General features: G+C 36.5%; 1 protein-coding gene across 3 annotated transcripts in view; it reads left to right on the plus strand.

Annotated features, from left to right (window-relative positions):
- The window catches only part of ERCC8 (ERCC excision repair 8, CSA ubiquitin ligase complex subunit), a 53,404-nt gene that overhangs the window by 15,234 nt on the left and 20,509 nt on the right, over positions 1-17,661 (plus strand). For all 3 annotated transcript variants that reach the window (XM_005694670.3, XM_005694672.3, XM_018065658.1), the window contains 6 exons: positions 3,165-3,288; positions 6,735-6,816; positions 8,643-8,711; positions 9,873-9,939; positions 12,811-12,911; positions 14,255-14,379. In XM_005694670.3, the coding sequence (XP_005694727.1) occupies positions 3,165-3,288; positions 6,735-6,816; positions 8,643-8,711; positions 9,873-9,939; positions 12,811-12,911; positions 14,255-14,379 (568 nt within the window). The remainder of the gene's footprint in view (positions 1-3,164; positions 3,289-6,734; positions 6,817-8,642; positions 8,712-9,872; positions 9,940-12,810; positions 12,912-14,254; positions 14,380-17,661) is intronic.

The following is a 17,661-nucleotide window of genomic DNA, read 5'->3' on the forward strand; positions in this document are numbered from 1 at the left end:
TGGCCTATTATTCTTGTAAGTTTTCTGTGAGACTGAAATATTATCTTCAAAAAGCACATTAAAATTGTAAAGCCACTATATAAATGGGAAGCAGTATAATTATAGATATACTTGGTACAACACAAGATGCCACCTCAAGTACTCTGGAACTTGGTTCTAAGAGGCTTATACCATTTTATCCTCTCTCCACTCCCACCAAACAAACAACAGCAACAATAAAAGATCTAAATTCTATATAGCATGCTTGGAGCTGGTGCATGGGGATGACCCAGAGAGATGTTATGGGGAGGGAGGTGGGAGGGGGGTTCATGTTTGGGAACGCATGTAAGAATTAAAGATTTTAAAATTTAAAAAATAAAAAAATAAATAAAATTAAAAAAAAAAAAGTGTAAGGCAGCCATTAATTAGTTTAATTCATCTTTGTCTTATTTTAGCATTGTTTAATTTGTTATATGGTAAAATAGTGTCTTCATATATACCACATGCTATATAATATTATTCCATTAGTGGCTGTGATTTGCTTTTCTGTTATGTGAGGTCAAGTAAATGCTTAGGACATCAGTCTTACTTATTATGACTTTCTTCTTAGATTCAAAGTCTTATCTTCAAAACCATCAGTTTGAATGTAAATGGACATATAGTAAGCGTCTTTACAAAATGAGTTAAAGTAGCATTTTACATCCAAAGACTTTATAATCTGACTTTAAAAAATAGTTTCAGTAAAAATTGATACTAAATTAATGTGGCTTACACTGTTTCCTAATAGTTACTTTTGCTTTATTTAATATGTTTATTCTTGAGCACCAAAAAGATTCCTTAACTCAAATTTTTGTTAAATGTTAAGGAGAATGATATATCACACATAGTAGGAGATTGATTTGTACTCTTTTAAAATCTAAAATATAAATGAACTTTTATTTGTGATCACTACATTAAAGATTTATTTGAAATTAGATAATCTCTGTGTAGATTCTTAGGAACAAATAGAGACCAGTTCTCTTTATATTCAGCAGAAATTTACTGGAAAGATATTTCATATCTCACATAACAGCAGGAAGGTAGAAGAAACAAATGTAGAAAATGAGCAGAAAATAAGAGAAACCAGAATAAGAGAACACAGTCAAGGTCATACCACACGAGTTTGGGATCTGCAGCATACCACCAACACAGACTCTTGACTCCACAACCATGAATAATTGCTAATATATCCCTGGTTTGCATTACTAGCTGGAGTTTTGGAGTCCCAGGCAGGATTGATTAAGCCCAGGACACGTTTGTGCCCCTGCTGCCCAGAGCAAGAGAAAGAGAATATATGGAGTCTCTTTGTTTTCTGTTATTTGTTGTTGTTTTAGTCGCTCAGTCATGTCTGACGCTTTTGCCACCCCATGGACTAGCCCACCAGACTTCTCTGTTCATGGGATTCTCCAGACAAGAATACTGAAGTGAGTTGCCGTTTCCTTCTCCAGGGAATCTTCCCTACCCAGGGATCAAACCCACATCTCCTGCATTGCAGGTGGATTCTTTACTGCTGAACCATGTTTGGAGTCTCTTGCTTTCTGTAACAAGAGGCAAGGTCCTACCTTTCAATAAAGGGAGTTTTCCCCCAAAAGGCAGAGTTTGAATGTTCAGTCAAGAAAAGAGCACACATCCACTACAATCTACCCATTTGTCCAGTATCAGTATATACCTTTCTTCCCGTACTTACCCTTCCTTTAAAAAAGTTAAGTTTCATCCTAACCTAATGCAAATATCTATTACTTGACCAAAACTGTAATTATTCCCTTCCCCCAAAAGCTGTGATTCCAAGTGTATTTAGTTACCAGATCCAGTTCAAGATAATCTCTATTTTTCCACTAGTTTTATGTGTTCTTATATTAGGATTATGCAATTTGTAGGCTCAGTTTGTAGGTAATCTGTATAAAATAATCGAGGTAAGAGAGAAGAAAGAAAGGGGAAATTAGTTAAAATATTTATATGACGTAGAAAGTAAGAAAATATGGATAGGAACTGCAGTTGTTTTTTGCAGCTATCTCAAGGCCAGAAATGAGATATAAAGCTTTTCTTCTTCATATTCTTATTTCTTCAAGTAGCAACACGTGCGAGGCCCTTTATCCTATATTGTCATCTAAACTTTCAGCTTAAAGAATCATAACTCATGATGGTCCTGTCTGTTTTGGGTTGCAATAGTCTTCTGTTTACTTTTATATTATCATGAATATTTAATATATATGAAAATAGTAGTCTAATGAACTATGTACCCATCACCCAGCTTCAGCAGCTATCAGTCATAACCAATCTTATTTCATCTTTACCCCACCCACCTACCTACTCTGAAGATTATTTTGAAGCAAATCTCAGAAAGATATCATTTCATTCATAATTTTATCTCTAAAAAATAAAAAATGTTTTATAAGCATATCACCACTACCACTGTCTCACATATTCAATAATTAATGACATTAAGTATCCAGTTGGTGTTCAGATGTCCCTCCATTGTCATATGTATTTCTAAACATCCAGTGTCTTTGAATTAAGTTTCAATAGAGGACACATACTGTGTTGATCACTAGTTCAGAGCATATACTGCGTCCTTCAGGATAGCACACCATCATCACAGGTGGTGTACTGTAACTGATGTCATAACTGAGTCTTCAACAGATCATGCATTTGTCGGCTATGGGCTACCTAAGAGTAGTGAACCCCATGGGCATCTCCCCGTCACATTCTTTTGCTGTAGAAGTGAGGTTCTTAATCAGAAGCCATACTGTGTGGGACACTATGGAGGTACGGGAGGCAACAATTCTAAATGATAGTGCTGATAAAATGATCAGAAAAGCAAATCCAAAACCAAAGTAGATATCTCCTCCAGTAAGGAGAAATCAGTTTCTTCCATGAATCAGTCTAGCGTAGTTGGCTAATCCGTCCAGCTCTCATACAGAAATAGGAAGTCTCATTTTAAGAGCCTTAGTAGGAAGCAGGCCTCCATATCATACTGTGGGCACCTAAAACTAGAGATGCCTACATATTCTTTCTCTAGACAGCTAGGGCATGGCGAGTAATCTAGGTTTGTATCGTTCTTCCAAAAACTGTGGCTTGTCAATATGGTGTCCATTTTGAAGCTCAAGTAAATCAGTTCTCTCTAAGTTTTGATTGCTGTTTTGTAGAAGCCATCCTGATGTTCACAAATACAGTGTGGAGACCGTACAGTGGTACCCTCATGACACTGGCATGTTCACATCCAGTTCGTTTGATAAGACTCTGAAAGTATGGGACACAAACACATTACAAGTAAGTATGGGAAAGCTTTTCCGAGCTGTTCTGTACAGTGAAGGAAAATTTAGTCCTAAACAGTTTTAGTGTGATTATTTGCTACGATGTCCAGTACTCTTGCCTGGAAAATCCCATGGACAAAGGAACGTAGTAGGCTACAGTCCATGGGGTCGCAAAGAGTCGGACGTGACTGAGCGACTTCACTTCATATGTTAGATGTGAAAGCAGCATAGTGATTGAGGAGAGCAATACTGCTTGAGTTCATAACTTGTCTCTGCTGCTGACTGCTGCTGGTTAGTCACTGAGTCATGTCCAACTCTTTGCAACCCCATGGAGCCATGCCCACCAGGCTCCCAACCAGGGATTGAAGCTGAATATCCTGCTTGGCAGCCAGATTGTTTATTACTGAGCCACCTGGGAAGCCCCTGCTGCTAACTAGCTATGTGATATTGATTGGGCAAGTATCTGAACTTCTAAAGGGAGTAATGATTGTACCCTATAGAATGACTATGAGGATTAAAGAGGTTGATACGTGTAAAGTACCTGGAAACAGTGCCTAGCATAGTAAGTACTTAAACACCATTGCTGCTAAGTCACTTCAGTCGTGTCCGACTCTTTGTGACCCCATAGACGGCACCCCACCAGGCTCCCCCGTCCCTGGGATTCTCAAGGCAAGAACACTGGAGTGGGTTGCCATTTCCTTCTCCAATGCATGAAAGTGAAAAGTGAAAGTAAAATTGCTCAGTCGTGTCCGACTCTTCGCGACCCCATGGACTGTAGCCCACCAGGCTCCTCCGTCCATGGGATTTTCCAGGCAGGAGTACTGGAGTGGGGTGCCATCGCTTTCTCCATAAACACCGTTAGCTGTTATATATTTTATTACTCAAAAACTTCTATGGTGTAGTGGTGTAGGGAAGAATATTGGATTTATCTCCTATTGACCTAAAAAAATAAGGAGAGAGAAAGTTATTAATATTCTAGCTGAGTAAAGTAGACAGTGCATGCTTGCATGCTAAGTTGCTTGAGTCATGTTGACTCTGTGCGATCCTATGGGCAGTAGCTCTCCAGGCTCCTCTGTCCATGGGATTCTCCAGGCAGGAATACTGGAGCAGGTTGCCATGTCTTCCTCCAGAGGATCTTCCTGACCCAGGGATTGCGCCCACATCTCATGTCTCCTGCATTGGCAGGTGGGTTCTTTACCAATAGCGCCACCTGGGAAGATACAGTAGATAATAGCTTTTATGCTATTTGATCAAATTTTATTTTTCTTTCTCATGCTAATTCTTTCCCTGAGCTCTAGTTCCATATGGTCTCTACCTGTATACAGAACCTCTCTTACTTAAATGTAGTGTCATCATCTCAAACTAAATATATTCTAAATTGAAGTGAATGTGATGGCTCCTCATATCCATTTAGTCCTCAAATCTTAGCTAGTCTTCCTTCAGACTCTCAGATTTCTCCTTTCTATTTCCCTTACCATCACTGTCCATCTGGACTACTACTATAAACTCCTAAATGATTTCTTTTTATTATTTTTCTTCTCATAGTTCCACAGTAAGTTCTACCCTAGAATTAATTAGAATAAAGCAGTTTCATCCTGTCTCGACCCAAACCACCTTTGGTGAGTGATTCCATTGTCTAAATTCAGCCTGGCATTCTGAGTTCTCTGTAACCTCACTTCCTACTTTCTCAACCTTAGCTTCTACCTCTTTTCAACATAAATAATGTACTGCCACTAAATTGATCTCCTTTTGCCTTCTGAACACATCTTATATGTTGTATTCCCTACCTCAAGTTTCCTTCCCTATGAAACTTCTACCTTCCCTTGTTCACGTTATAACTGGAAGTTTATACTCTTTGGCCAACATCTTTCTATTTCTCCCACCATTTACCAGCTCCAGTAATCACCATTTTGTTCACAGTTTCTTTCAGTTTGGCTTTTTAAGATTTCTGCTTGTGAGTGATATACAGTATTTATTCCTCTCTGTTTGACTAATTTCACTTAGTATTTAATGCCCTTAATGTCTGTCTGTATTGTCACAAATGGCAGACGTTCATTCTTTCCCATGGCTGAATAATATTCCATCATATATGTGTGTGCATGTGTGTATACGTATCAGGTCTTCTTTATCCCTTCCTGTGTTGATGGGCTCTTAGGTTGTTTCCATGATTTGGCTATTATAAACAGTGCTGTTAAAAACATGAGGATGCAGCTATCTCTTTTGAGACAGTGATTTCATTTCCTTTGGATTTATACCCACAAGTGGGATTACTGGATCATATGGTTCTAATTTTGAGGAACCTCTGTATTGTTTTCTATAATGGCTACAGTAATTTACATTCCCTCTAATAATCACAGAGGTTTCCTTTTCTACATATCCTTGCCATCACTTGTTATCTCTTTTTGATAATAGATATTCTAACAGATGTGAGGTGTTATCTCATTGTGGTTTTGATTTGCATTTTTCTAATGATTAGTGAAGAGACGCGGTTTATGTCTCTCTGTGGGTTGGGAAGATCCCCCGGAGAAGAAAGTGGCAACCCACTCCAGTATTCTTGCCTAGAAAATCCCATGGACAGAGGAGCCTGGTGGGTTATAGTCCACGGGATCCCCAAGAGTCAGACACAACTGCAGCAACTGAGCATGCATGCAGTCTGCCCTATTATAAGGTTTTCTTCACCTTCATGAGGCAGAGGCCAGCTAACTGCAGCCAATAGGCCAAGTCTAGGCTCTTGGCCAAGGATTCTCACGGACTCTTTTTTATAAACAAAGTGTTACTGTAACACAGACATGCTCATTTGTTGTCTATGGCCACTTTGACACTGCAGTGACAGAAATGAGTAATTGGTCTTTAAAGCCTAAAATATTTACAGTCTGACTCTTTACTAAAAAAGTTTGTTGACCTCTGGTGTAGTTAAACCTGAATAAGGTGCACAGAAGGCAGACATTTGAGTCATCCAGGGTTGAGGCCTTGACAGGTGAGATGATGATGGCAAAGGAGTTGAAAATCCTTGAGCTGAAGCATTTAACCTTGGAATCCAAGCTGAAGGAGGAAAAGTGAAGACAGGAGGAACTGATAGGGCTGCTGGGCTTTGTTTGGATGTCTTAGAGGTGGTGGGGGAGCTGAAATGGTATAAAATTCTGGTCATATGTAACTGAAATATGTGATTTCAAAGGAGGAGCAGTTTTTGGTGGTGAGAGTGTCCCGGGTATGGTAGCTGAGATTATATGGAACTGAGAGGCAGAGTACTGACTAGATCGTTTCTGTAGGTGCTGAAGTTCTCCAGAATGGAGCAGAAAGGAAGATGGTGAACCAGGAGGTTATCTTGTCTTAATCTCTGGAATTTATTAGAGAAAGATAAATTGCTAACAATTTAAAAATTACTAACAGTGTGGCAATAGGTAAATAGAAAATTTGCTGCTTTTGTTATTACACTTATTTTAAATGTCTTTTGATTATCAGATTGCCGATGTATTTAATTTTGAAGAAACAGTTTATAGTCATCATATGTCTCCGGTTGCCACCAAGCACTGTTTGGTAGCAGGTTTGTATTTGTGTTCTTTTGTTTTTTTAACATACTGAAAACTTTTTCCCTTTTAATATCTAGTTAGTTTTGATATAAACATTTTAACCCAGATGAAGATCACAATTCTTAAAAAAAAAAACAAAAACTTAAATATATATTACTATTTATATTCATTCCGTTTAACAGATATTGTACAAGTCAGGCACCATGCTAGATTTCAGAGTGGCTAGAATTTGAAAACTAAGAAAGCACATTTCTGGGACTTCCCTGGTGGCTCAGTGGTATAGAACCTGCCTGCCAGTGTAGGAGGCATGGGTTCAATCCCTAGTCCAGGAGGGCCCCACATGCCACAGAGCAACTGAGCATGCGTGCCACAGCTGTTGAGCCTGTGCTCTGGAGCCTGGGAGCTGCAGCTGCTGAGTTCTCACACTGAAGCCTGTGCACCCAGAGCCAGAGCTCTACAACAAGAGAAGCCACGGCGAGAGAAGCTTGCACGCTGCGTCTAGAGAGTAGAGAGAAAGGCTGCACAGCATCAAAGACCCGGCACAGCCGAAAAGTAAATATATAAATAAGTAAAAATAAAATTGTGAAAACAAGTATCATTTGTGGGGTGTTTTTAAGAAAGAAAGAAAGCACATTTCTGTTCCCTTAATTACTTTTTTTCCCCCTGGTAGCTCAGCTGATAAAGAACCCGCCTGCAGTGCAGGAGACCTGAGTTTGAAAGATTCCCTGGAGAAGGGAAAGGCTACCCGCTCCAGTATTCTTTCCTGGAGAATTCCATGGACTGTATAGTCTGTGGGGTTGCAAAGAGTTGGACATGACTGAGCGACTTTCACTTTAAAGAGCTTTCTTAAACCACCAAAGTTCAAAGATTCTAAGTGAACGCTAAGTGAAGTCAGTCAGTCGTGTCTAACTCTTTGCGACCGCATAGACTGTAGCCTACCAGGCTCCTCCCTTCATGGGATTCTCCAGGCAAGAGTACTGGAGTGGGTTGCCATTTCCTCCTCCAGGGGATCTTCCTGACCCAGGGATTGAACCCGGGTCTCTCGCATTCCAGGCAGACGCTTTAACCTCTGACCCACCTATGAAAACAAAATTTGGCAGCCTTTTCATTCAATACAGTAAAACAAAGAAATGATTTCCTTCTCTCTGAGAATATGTGATTCAAATTAAACATCCATTTTTTTGAAAGCGCATGCAACAAAAAATTTTCATGTATGAAGATGAAAAAATATTTTTCTGGTATCAGGCATCAGGTCCCTGTGATATTATTTCTGTGGCACTGCATGAATCTCCTCACCTCTGGACATCAGTCAGCTACTTCAACTGTAAAGAGTTTGGGCACTAACTCGTCTTTGAGGCTCACTCAGTCTGTGTCCAGAGTTCCTGTGAATCTGTTAAGAGTGATTTAGAAGTATATTATTAACATGGAACAGCTAAGCTATTAAAATAAAATAACTTAAGTGATAAAATAACGTAGAATTATACACACATTGTACCAGTACACGTTTCGTGGTTTTGATACTGTGCTATAGTTACCTAACATATAACCATTGGGACAACCTGGGTGAAGGGTACATAGGGCCTCTTGGCACTATCTTTGCAGCTTCCTGTGAATCTATAATTATTTCAATGTTAAATATTTAAAAAATAATAGAGTAATCTTAGTACAACTAAAATAATTTTCCAGTTATAAACATAAAAAACTAAAGTATATTATTAACATACATTTTTATATATTTGCAAGTGAAAATGTCATGATCCATAATGGTAGTTTCTTATTTCCTTTTGGTGATCATTTATAATTAAATGATCTTAAACCATTTTTGTTTTTGTTTTTACAGTTGGTACTAGAGGACCCAAAGTGCAACTTTGTGACTTGAAGTCTGGATCCTGTTCTCACATTCTACAGGGTATTTTATTTGAAACAACAACTACTTTGAGTAAACCATTCAATAAAATGAAACATTACTAACAATGCAGTCTTTGTAAACGACATGACTGATGTATTTTGTGCTAGTTGTTAGAAGTCAACAGGGAAATAAAGATCCTTCTGTGCATTATTCCTATAAAACTAAACTATTAAGGAGACATTTATATGAACAATGGCTGCAGGGGAAGCTTAAAGGATACAGAAAGTCAAACTCAAAACATTATGTTATTTCTACATTGAAAAAAATGAACTACTTATGAAACTTACATCGGTATAGCTGTCTCTATGAGCATTATTTAATATTGTTCTGGCTGAGTAGACGTTCTTAATATTTAGGTACTTATTTTATCAATAAAAATATTTTAGAAAAAATATTGAAATAAAATTTGGTAAAGGTTTACCAGCTTAAATTATTTTTGCTACTGTTTTAAATCAGTATTAGATTGTCTAATTCCAAACAGTGAAAAAAATAGGATGTAATTCAGAAATTCTGTTTGTATTCATCTCTGAGAAACACATAGTAAATATATTAGGAAAACTTGATGAGATAGATAAGATCTGTTTTATATTATGAATCTCTATGAAATACACTAAGCTGATGAAAATATATAATTTGAATAGTTAGGTAGAAATAATTTAAAATGCTGAATTTACTTGTCCTATGAACTTATCACTTGTGCTCTAGACAAAAATTTTTATATAAATGCTTTTTATAATCATGAATTAAAATAACTTTTTTCTGCTACAACTTTCTAAAAAAAGTTAGGAAACATTTTTAGTCTTTAAAATGTTTGTCTTATAAGTAAGCTTGAGCTATGTCATTTATTGATGGACTGACCTACTAGGTTAGCAGCTATATTTAAAAAGACAGACTCACTTGCTCTGGCTGTTCTTTCCAAAGCAAACCCAAGCCTTTTATAATAAAATACCATATGTGAGGAATGTCCCAGAAACTTCACAGTAGTATTTAAAAATAGATTATTATAAATGTGAAAAAATGATTATATCAGTTTACTTTTAAAATTTAGTCTGTGCTTTCTTTATAATCAGGCAAAGTTAGTTAGAAATATCTTTTGATATTTCAAAAGATTTCAAAATGCATATTTCAAAATGGAAGTCATTATATACAGTTTTTCTGCAGGTCACAGACAAGAAATATTGGCAGTTTCCTGGTCACCACGTTATGAATATATCTTGGCAACTGCAAGGTAAAATGCAAGCCATTTGGGTTTGAGATTAATAATTAGGGATAAGCATTTTGAAAAGATTGTTTTATGTTAGGTACATATTTAGCTATTAAGTAAGTCCTGAAAAATAATTGAGTTAAAGATTTTAATTCATATTACCAAAAAAAATCTTTCTATTCATCATACTCCTAATCCTGACTATCCAACTTGAAGATACTCACTTTTAAAAACAGTAACAACCAAATCTATGTAGCAAGGCAAATCTCCTAACACTACCTGTGAAAAGCTGTGTTGTGTCATTTTTGCATACAAAAGTGTAGCACTCTGTTCATTTAAAATCTGTAACATTTTAATTCATTTTCTTTAACCCAAAATTATTTTAAATCTGATTCATCACTTCCATCCACATTCGTTGATTCAATTTGCTGACAGTTAATGATTCCTGTCATGTGCCAAGCATTGTGCCAGGGACACAGAGGTAACATAGGCAGAGTCCCTCCAAGAAGGTAATAGTCTAGTGAGGGAGTATAGTCAGAAAAATCAGTGATTGCAGGACATCCTGAAAAATGCCTTAACAGAGGTACGTCTCTGAGAGTTTCTGTATGGGAAGAAAGAACAAGAGCACTTAACTCTTGAGGATCATGATGGTTTGGGAGTTTTGTTTGCTGGAAGGAAGAATCTTGTATATTTGAATGCTGAGGGAAGAGTATTGGTGGAGAGAAATTAGTGAAGATAAGAAATGGAAGGAATAATTGGACCTTGAATAGACAGGCAAAGATAATATCAAGGGTCCCATTAGAAGGGGAACACTACATGGAAGGAGGAAGTAGTGTCAGTACAACTAAATATGTGACTTTGGCAGAGTTCAGGAAATGCAAACCGAGTTTCTTGTATTTTAGAACTTGATGTCATCTATTGAAAATACATGGATCACTTTTCAGAGAAGGTAGTAAAAGTTTGAAATAGCAATTTTAATGAATGGAAGAGGGAGCTGATTAGGGGCACGTAGGATTGCTGGTCAGTATTGTGTGCTCTGTTGAAGGTGTAGTTCACAGCTGTGCTATGACCCAGAAATTAAAACACTGAATGACACAAACTTAACAATTGTCTAAAAATTGTTGAAGTCGTGGGTATAAGGAATGAAATAAAATCACTTGAAGGCTTATAGGAGGGATCAATGACCTAATGAGACAGACGCATGAGTGTCAAACAAAATTTTGAAACTTGAAGGGATAGGAAGTAGTAATCAAATTTTGATATAGACATTTTAATAAAAACTTTTTGCAGAAGAAGTATTAGAAAAGCTACTTTTTTAGGTTTATATGTATCTGTATTTTTGTAAAGCTGCCAGCCCTCCTTCTCTGTCACAGTTTGTTTAGTCCCCAGAGAAACTTGTGTTAATAGTTTACAGATTGTGACATTGAAATTTGTAATGTCTGAAGTAGTATAAAGTCTAGTATGTAGCCACAAAGTTAAAGTTGAAGTGTTAGTCTCTCAGTCATGTCTAACTTTGCGATCCCATGGACTGCAGCCATGGAATCCTCTATTTATCTGTGGAATTGAATTCTCCAGGGAAGAATACTGGAGTGGGGTGCCATTCCCTTCTCCAGGGGATTTTCCCGACCCAGGGATAGAACCCTGATCTGCATTGCAGGCAGTTTATTTACCATCTGAGCCACCGAGGAAGCCCCAGTGTAGCCACAAGAGGTTGCTAAAGAGTTGTGAAGGTGAGGAGCTAGGCGTTGGTTGTGTTCCATGCTAGAGTGGATTTACATTGTTCTTTTCTAATTTGGTTTTCCTCAAATCAAGAGGGAAATTTAGAGGCTCTCAATTCTCAGAGTACCCCAGGAATTCGAATCAGTTCCGGAATGGACCTGGTAGTCAGTTAGGAGTCAGATATGTCCAAATCTAATGTTTCAGAAGAGACTTAAGTCTTCAGACTCATACCATTGCAGACCTATTCCCCTACTGAAAAGAAAGAAAACCAAATTGAGAACAGGAAACAGTAACTTTTTGCCAGCCATTCCAGTTTGCTAGGTTTGCTTGTGATCTGTGAAAAGAATCAAAGTTATAGAAAGAGATAAACCCTGTATATATACATTTTAAAAGATTTTTAAATGAGAAATAGGCTTATAAAATGCAGTGTAATGCTCTTCTTGATTAAAATGGCCTAGACAGACCCAATGGGTTAAGATATTATTAAGGGCTTTGTGAGGATATGATAGCATACTTGAACTGATTTATGTTTTCCTTAGGAGTAGTTTAGAAGCTGAAATTGATTTATGATCATGGTTTTACCTTTTTATTTTCACTTGAAGTAAAATGCAAATAACTCTCTAATTCTAGGAGACATTAAATGTATTTCCTTTGTTTTGGCAAAGATTGATTTGAGTACAGGAAATCAAATAAAAATATATTGTCCTTATTATTCACCTTATTTTCAGTTTTTTTCACATAAAAAGAAAAACCATTCCTACCAAATTTAAGCAAAAAGTGAAATTAGTTCATTGCATGATTCTGTAAACATTTGAATAACAAACAGTAGAAAAGATATGGGGATTTAGCAGCAAACTTACCAAGGGAAAAAGCTCTTAGCCTGTCTTGTCTTGTCTTTGGAGAGAAGGATGCTCATGTCATTAAAAACAGAAAGAGCAACAATCCCTTGTGATTTAAAAAAGGTTACTTTTTTTTTTCTTTTTTTTTTTTTCACTTCTTTGTGCTTCTATTGACTATTGGATATTTGCTGGAAAGGCAAAAGTATAGCCACCCAAATATACAAATGCATTTGTGTTAATATACTGAGATTGTGTATGCCAGTAATACAGGAAAGGTGGGTGAGGAGTAGAGTCCTTATCCTAGCTATATGTCAATGTAACATTTATTTCCTCTCAGTGCTGACAGTAGAGCAAAACTATGGGATGTGAGGAGAGCATCAGGGTGCTTGATAACTCTTGATCAGCATAATGGGAAAAAGTCACAGGCAGCTGAATCAGGTAATGAAAAATGCATTAATATACGAATATGACATTGACAGTATTTTTATATTGAAAAATTTGAATTGAAACCAGATAATAAATAGATGTTTACAAACTATAGATTTTATATTCTTAAGGCATTCACAATGAGTCAATTTCTAAATTTACATCAACTAATTATGGCTGTCTTTCTTCAAAATACAAGTATGTCATTCCTTCTGTCCCTGAATTTTTTAATGTATTGGTAGAAACTTCTTTTTTTGCTCACATGTGGCCAACTAATAATGCAAATTCAGTACCATTTAAGAAGTTATAATAAAGGAATGGTAACATTTTGTGGCAAGTTTGTCACAATAAAATTTGTTGTTGTATGAAATTTGAGTCCACTGCAATCTAGGAGACAAAGTAATTCAATTGCATTTTTACAATAGAGTGTAATTTCTATGTAGATTAAAATTCTGATTTAGAATTAAATTTGGACCAGAAATACATTCAGATGAACTATTTAAAACCTATGTTTGTTTTAATAATCTTTTAAATTAAGTTAATCAGACTATTGAGGATTATGGTTTCTTAAACCTGTTCATTTTGAAAGTAATATCACTTTTGATTGAGACTGGAACAGTTATCTTTAAGAAGGAAATAATGGTATTATTGATTTTTAATAGTCCATGAAGTGATTTTTAGATTGAAAATAGAGTATTAATATATAAGAAGTTTAAAAGGTATTTAATTAAAATTTTTACTGTTTGTGTATTTAATTAAGAGTTGACTCATTGGAAAAGACTCTGGTGCTGGGAGGGTTTGGGGGCAGGAGGAAAAGGGGACGACAGAGGATGAGATGACTGGATGGCATCACCGACTTGATGGACGTGAGTTTGAGTGAACTCCGGGAGTTGGTGACGAACAAGGAGGTCTGGTGTGCTGTGATTCATGGGGTCGCAAAGAGTTGGACACGACTTAGCTACTGAACTGAATAGCACAGCTTACTTCTTGAAAAATTTTATTTGGCAACATTTTTTCCATTTGGTTTTCCTCTATTATTATGGTTCTAATTGTATAGCTTATCATATTCAAATAATTGAAAGGATTCTTTTTTTTTAATTGAAATGTAGTTTATTTCAATTTTGTGTTAGTTTCAGGTGTACAGCAAAGTGATTCACTTAAACATATGTATATATTTAAATAATTTTAAATATAATCAACTTACGTATTTTACCTAGTTCAGATAATTGTTCTTTACTGTGTTTAAAGGACATTATGTCCTTAATGTGTTTAATATATTTAATAGCTATGTCATCAAGCATTACCTTTGTTGAATTTATAAGAAGAGATAATCTGAATTGTGTTTTTCATTGCAGCAAACACTGCTCATAATGGAAAGGTTAACGGCTTATGTTTTACAAGTGACGGTCTTCACCTACTCACTGTTGGCACAGATAATCGAATGAGGCTCTGGAATAGTTCCAATGGAGAAAATACACTAGTAAGACCTTTTTAAGTACTTTGAACCTTTTGGATGTACATTAAAGAAATGGATCTGTGACATACACTCGGTGTTTTTCTGTAGATTTAACTTTGTTTCTTGCCTCTGAATCATAGCTTTCATTTTATACTATTTTTCTATTAGTGAACTAGTAATTCTCAACTCCGGACAATCCGCTCCACCTTACCCCCACCACACTCTCCTCACTTAGTGGGGAATCACTGCTCTACTGAGCCCCTGTGCATAGTGGGAATGTGCCATGTCTCTTAAGTATGTTGACGAAGAATAAAAGATTGAGAACAACTGATATAAATTAAAGCTATATAGTTAAATAGTCAAATTTTGTACTGCATCTGACTTGTAAGAAAATCCAAAATGAATGTTATAATATGAATTGTTATAAAATGAATGCAAAATGTATGGCACTTTTAATACTGGCGTAGATGTGTTCTAAAAGTGCTATATTCTTTTTTTTTTTAATTGAACTGTAGTTTATTTCAATTTTGTGTTAGTTTCAGGTATACTGCAAAGTGATTCACTTAAACATATGTATATATCTGTATATATCTATTTTTTCAATTCTTTTCCTTTATAGGTTATTATAAGATATTGTACATAGTACCCTGTGCTATATAGTAAATCCTTGTTGTTTATATGTTCTATATATGGTAGTGTGTATCTATCAATCTGTTAACAACATCTATTAATCCCATACCTCTAATATTTCTGCCCCACCCCACCCCACCTCACCCTCTCTTTGGTAACCATGACTTTGTTTTCTGTATCTGTGGGTCTGTTTCTGTTTTGTAAATAAGTTAATCTGTATAATTTTTTAGAACTCACATGTAAATGATAGCATATAATATTTATCTTTGACTCACTTCACTTAGTATGATCATCTCTAGGTTCATCCTTGCTGCTGCAAATGGCTTTTTTTTTTTTATGGCTGAGTAATATTCTAGTGTGTGTGTGGGTGTGTGTATATCTCACATGTTCTTTATCCATTCATCTGTCAGTGGACATTTAGTTTACTTCGGTGTCTTACTATAAATAGTTAAGCTATGACTATTGGGGTCTGTGTATCTTTTTGAATTAGCATTTTCTTCTTTTCCAGATATATGGCTAGGAGTGGGGTTACTGGATCGTATGATAACTCTATTTTCCGTTTGTTAAGGAACAGCCATGCTGTTTTACATTGTGGCTGCACCAGTGTACATTCTCACCAGCAGTGTGGTTCCCCTTTTCCCCACAGCCTTTCCATGAAAGTGCTAAATTCTTCTGTGGTAATTAATTTTTAGTACTTTAATAAATTTTTATGTTATGGTCCTTACCAAATGTACCTTTTCTTTTAGTAACTTTCAGAATAGGCTTCCAAAAGTTTTAAATTTGGTGATAATACTAACAGCTAATATTTATCAGGCACTTATATCCTATTTACTATGCTAATAAAAATTATCTTTTACTGTATAGGCCAGGCTATATATGGTCTTATTTAATGACCACATCAACACTCTGAAGCTTCTTATAATATTATTATAATATCTATTTTACACATGAGTAAAATAAGACATAAAATTGGGTAACTTGCCTGAGTTTACATAGCTAGGAAACAACAGAGTGACTCTAGATTCCACTGTTACCATAATGGTGATTATACCTAGACCCCTTGAAGCATTTATTAACTACCTTAAGGTTCATATTAATGTTAAATAATATTCCTTTCTTTTATCCATTCTAGCTAATCCTCTCTTAGATATTCTGTGTATTACTTTTATTATTAAAAACTAACTTTAAAGTCAGAATTGTTTGTGCTAGATTACTTTAGAGTTTGCTAATCCCTCTTATTCTTTATGAAATGTGTCTCCGTCATGTCCCAGGCTGAAAATAACAGGCATTGTGAGGTCTCATTTAGACTCTCTTGTTCGTTATATTGTACATGCCCCTAATTAGGTCATTCCTTCCTTTTCTCGTTGTATTCATTTGTTTAATAAGTATTTACAGAGTACTTCCTGTGTGCCAGGCAGTACTATACAGCAGTAGACAAACATAGAAAAGTTCTATCCTTGTGGAGCTTACCTTCCAGGGAGAGAAAGAAAGACATCCATCATTCAAGCAACGGGTAGATAGATGGATTGGTAAAATATATATTACGTGCGATGAGTGCTATGAAGGGGCTTCCCTGGTGGCTTGGATGGTAGAGTCCGCTTACAATGCAGGAGACCTGGGTTCAGCCCCTGGGTTAGGAAGATCCCCTGGAGGAGGTGATGGCAACCCATTCCAGTATTCTTGCCTGGAGAATTCCCGTGGACAGAGGAGTCCGGCAGGCTACAGTCCATGGGGTTGCAAAGAGTCTGACATGACTGAGCAGCTCAGCACAGCACAGCACAGCACAGCAAGTTCTGTGAAGAAAAGCAAAGCAAGAAAAGGAGCATAGAAAATACTGGGAAGTTGGGGTGATGTTTTATATAGGGCAGTCAAGCTAGGTCTCACTCAGAAGATGACATCTGACCTCAAGAAAATGAAGGAGTGAGTCACATCCAACTTCTGGGAGGGAAAGCATTCCAGGAAGAAGGAAGAAAGTACAAAGACCTTGAGGCAGAAGCATGCTTGGCATACCCAAGGAGCATGTATGTGGCTCTTGTGTTAGACTAGAGTAAGCAAAGGAGACAGTAATAGGAGATGAGGAACAGTATACCAGAGCTTATGGCTTGCAGCCCTTTATAAGGGCTTTAGCTTTTTTTGTGGGTGAAATGGAAAGCTGCTCAAGGCTTTTGAGTGGAGAAGTGACAGTGTCACTTTGGAAAAGTAAGTTGACATCTGCATCAAAGGTGAATGTGACAGATATAAATGGTAGTGAGTATATACATAAATTGTTAATGTGATTTTATTCCATTTTTCTCTCCTTCTTGAAGGTGATACTCATACTCTATGGATTTTTGCTAGAAGTCCATATTTTGAACAGTGTATTTATGATGGATGTATGTTAGTTGCTCAGTCATGTCTAACTCTTTGTTACCCCATGGACTGTAGCCCACCAGGCTCCTCTGTTCATGAAATTCTCCAGGCAAGAATACTGGATTGAGTAGCCATTCCCTTCTCCAGAGGACCTTTCCAAACCAGAGATTAAACCCGGGTCTCTTGCATTGCAGGTGGATTCTTTACTGTCTGAGCCACCAGAGAAGCCATTATAATGGATAATACATTTTAAAAAGGACTTGATCAAAGAAAAAGCCATTGATGTAAAAATACTACAGTGGCACAGAAACTCACCTACAAAGACAC

The sequence above is a fragment of the Capra hircus genome, chromosome 20, assembly GCF_001704415.2.
Source record: "Capra hircus breed San Clemente chromosome 20, ASM170441v1, whole genome shotgun sequence".
Lineage (NCBI taxonomy): Eukaryota > Metazoa > Chordata > Mammalia > Artiodactyla > Bovidae > Capra > Capra hircus.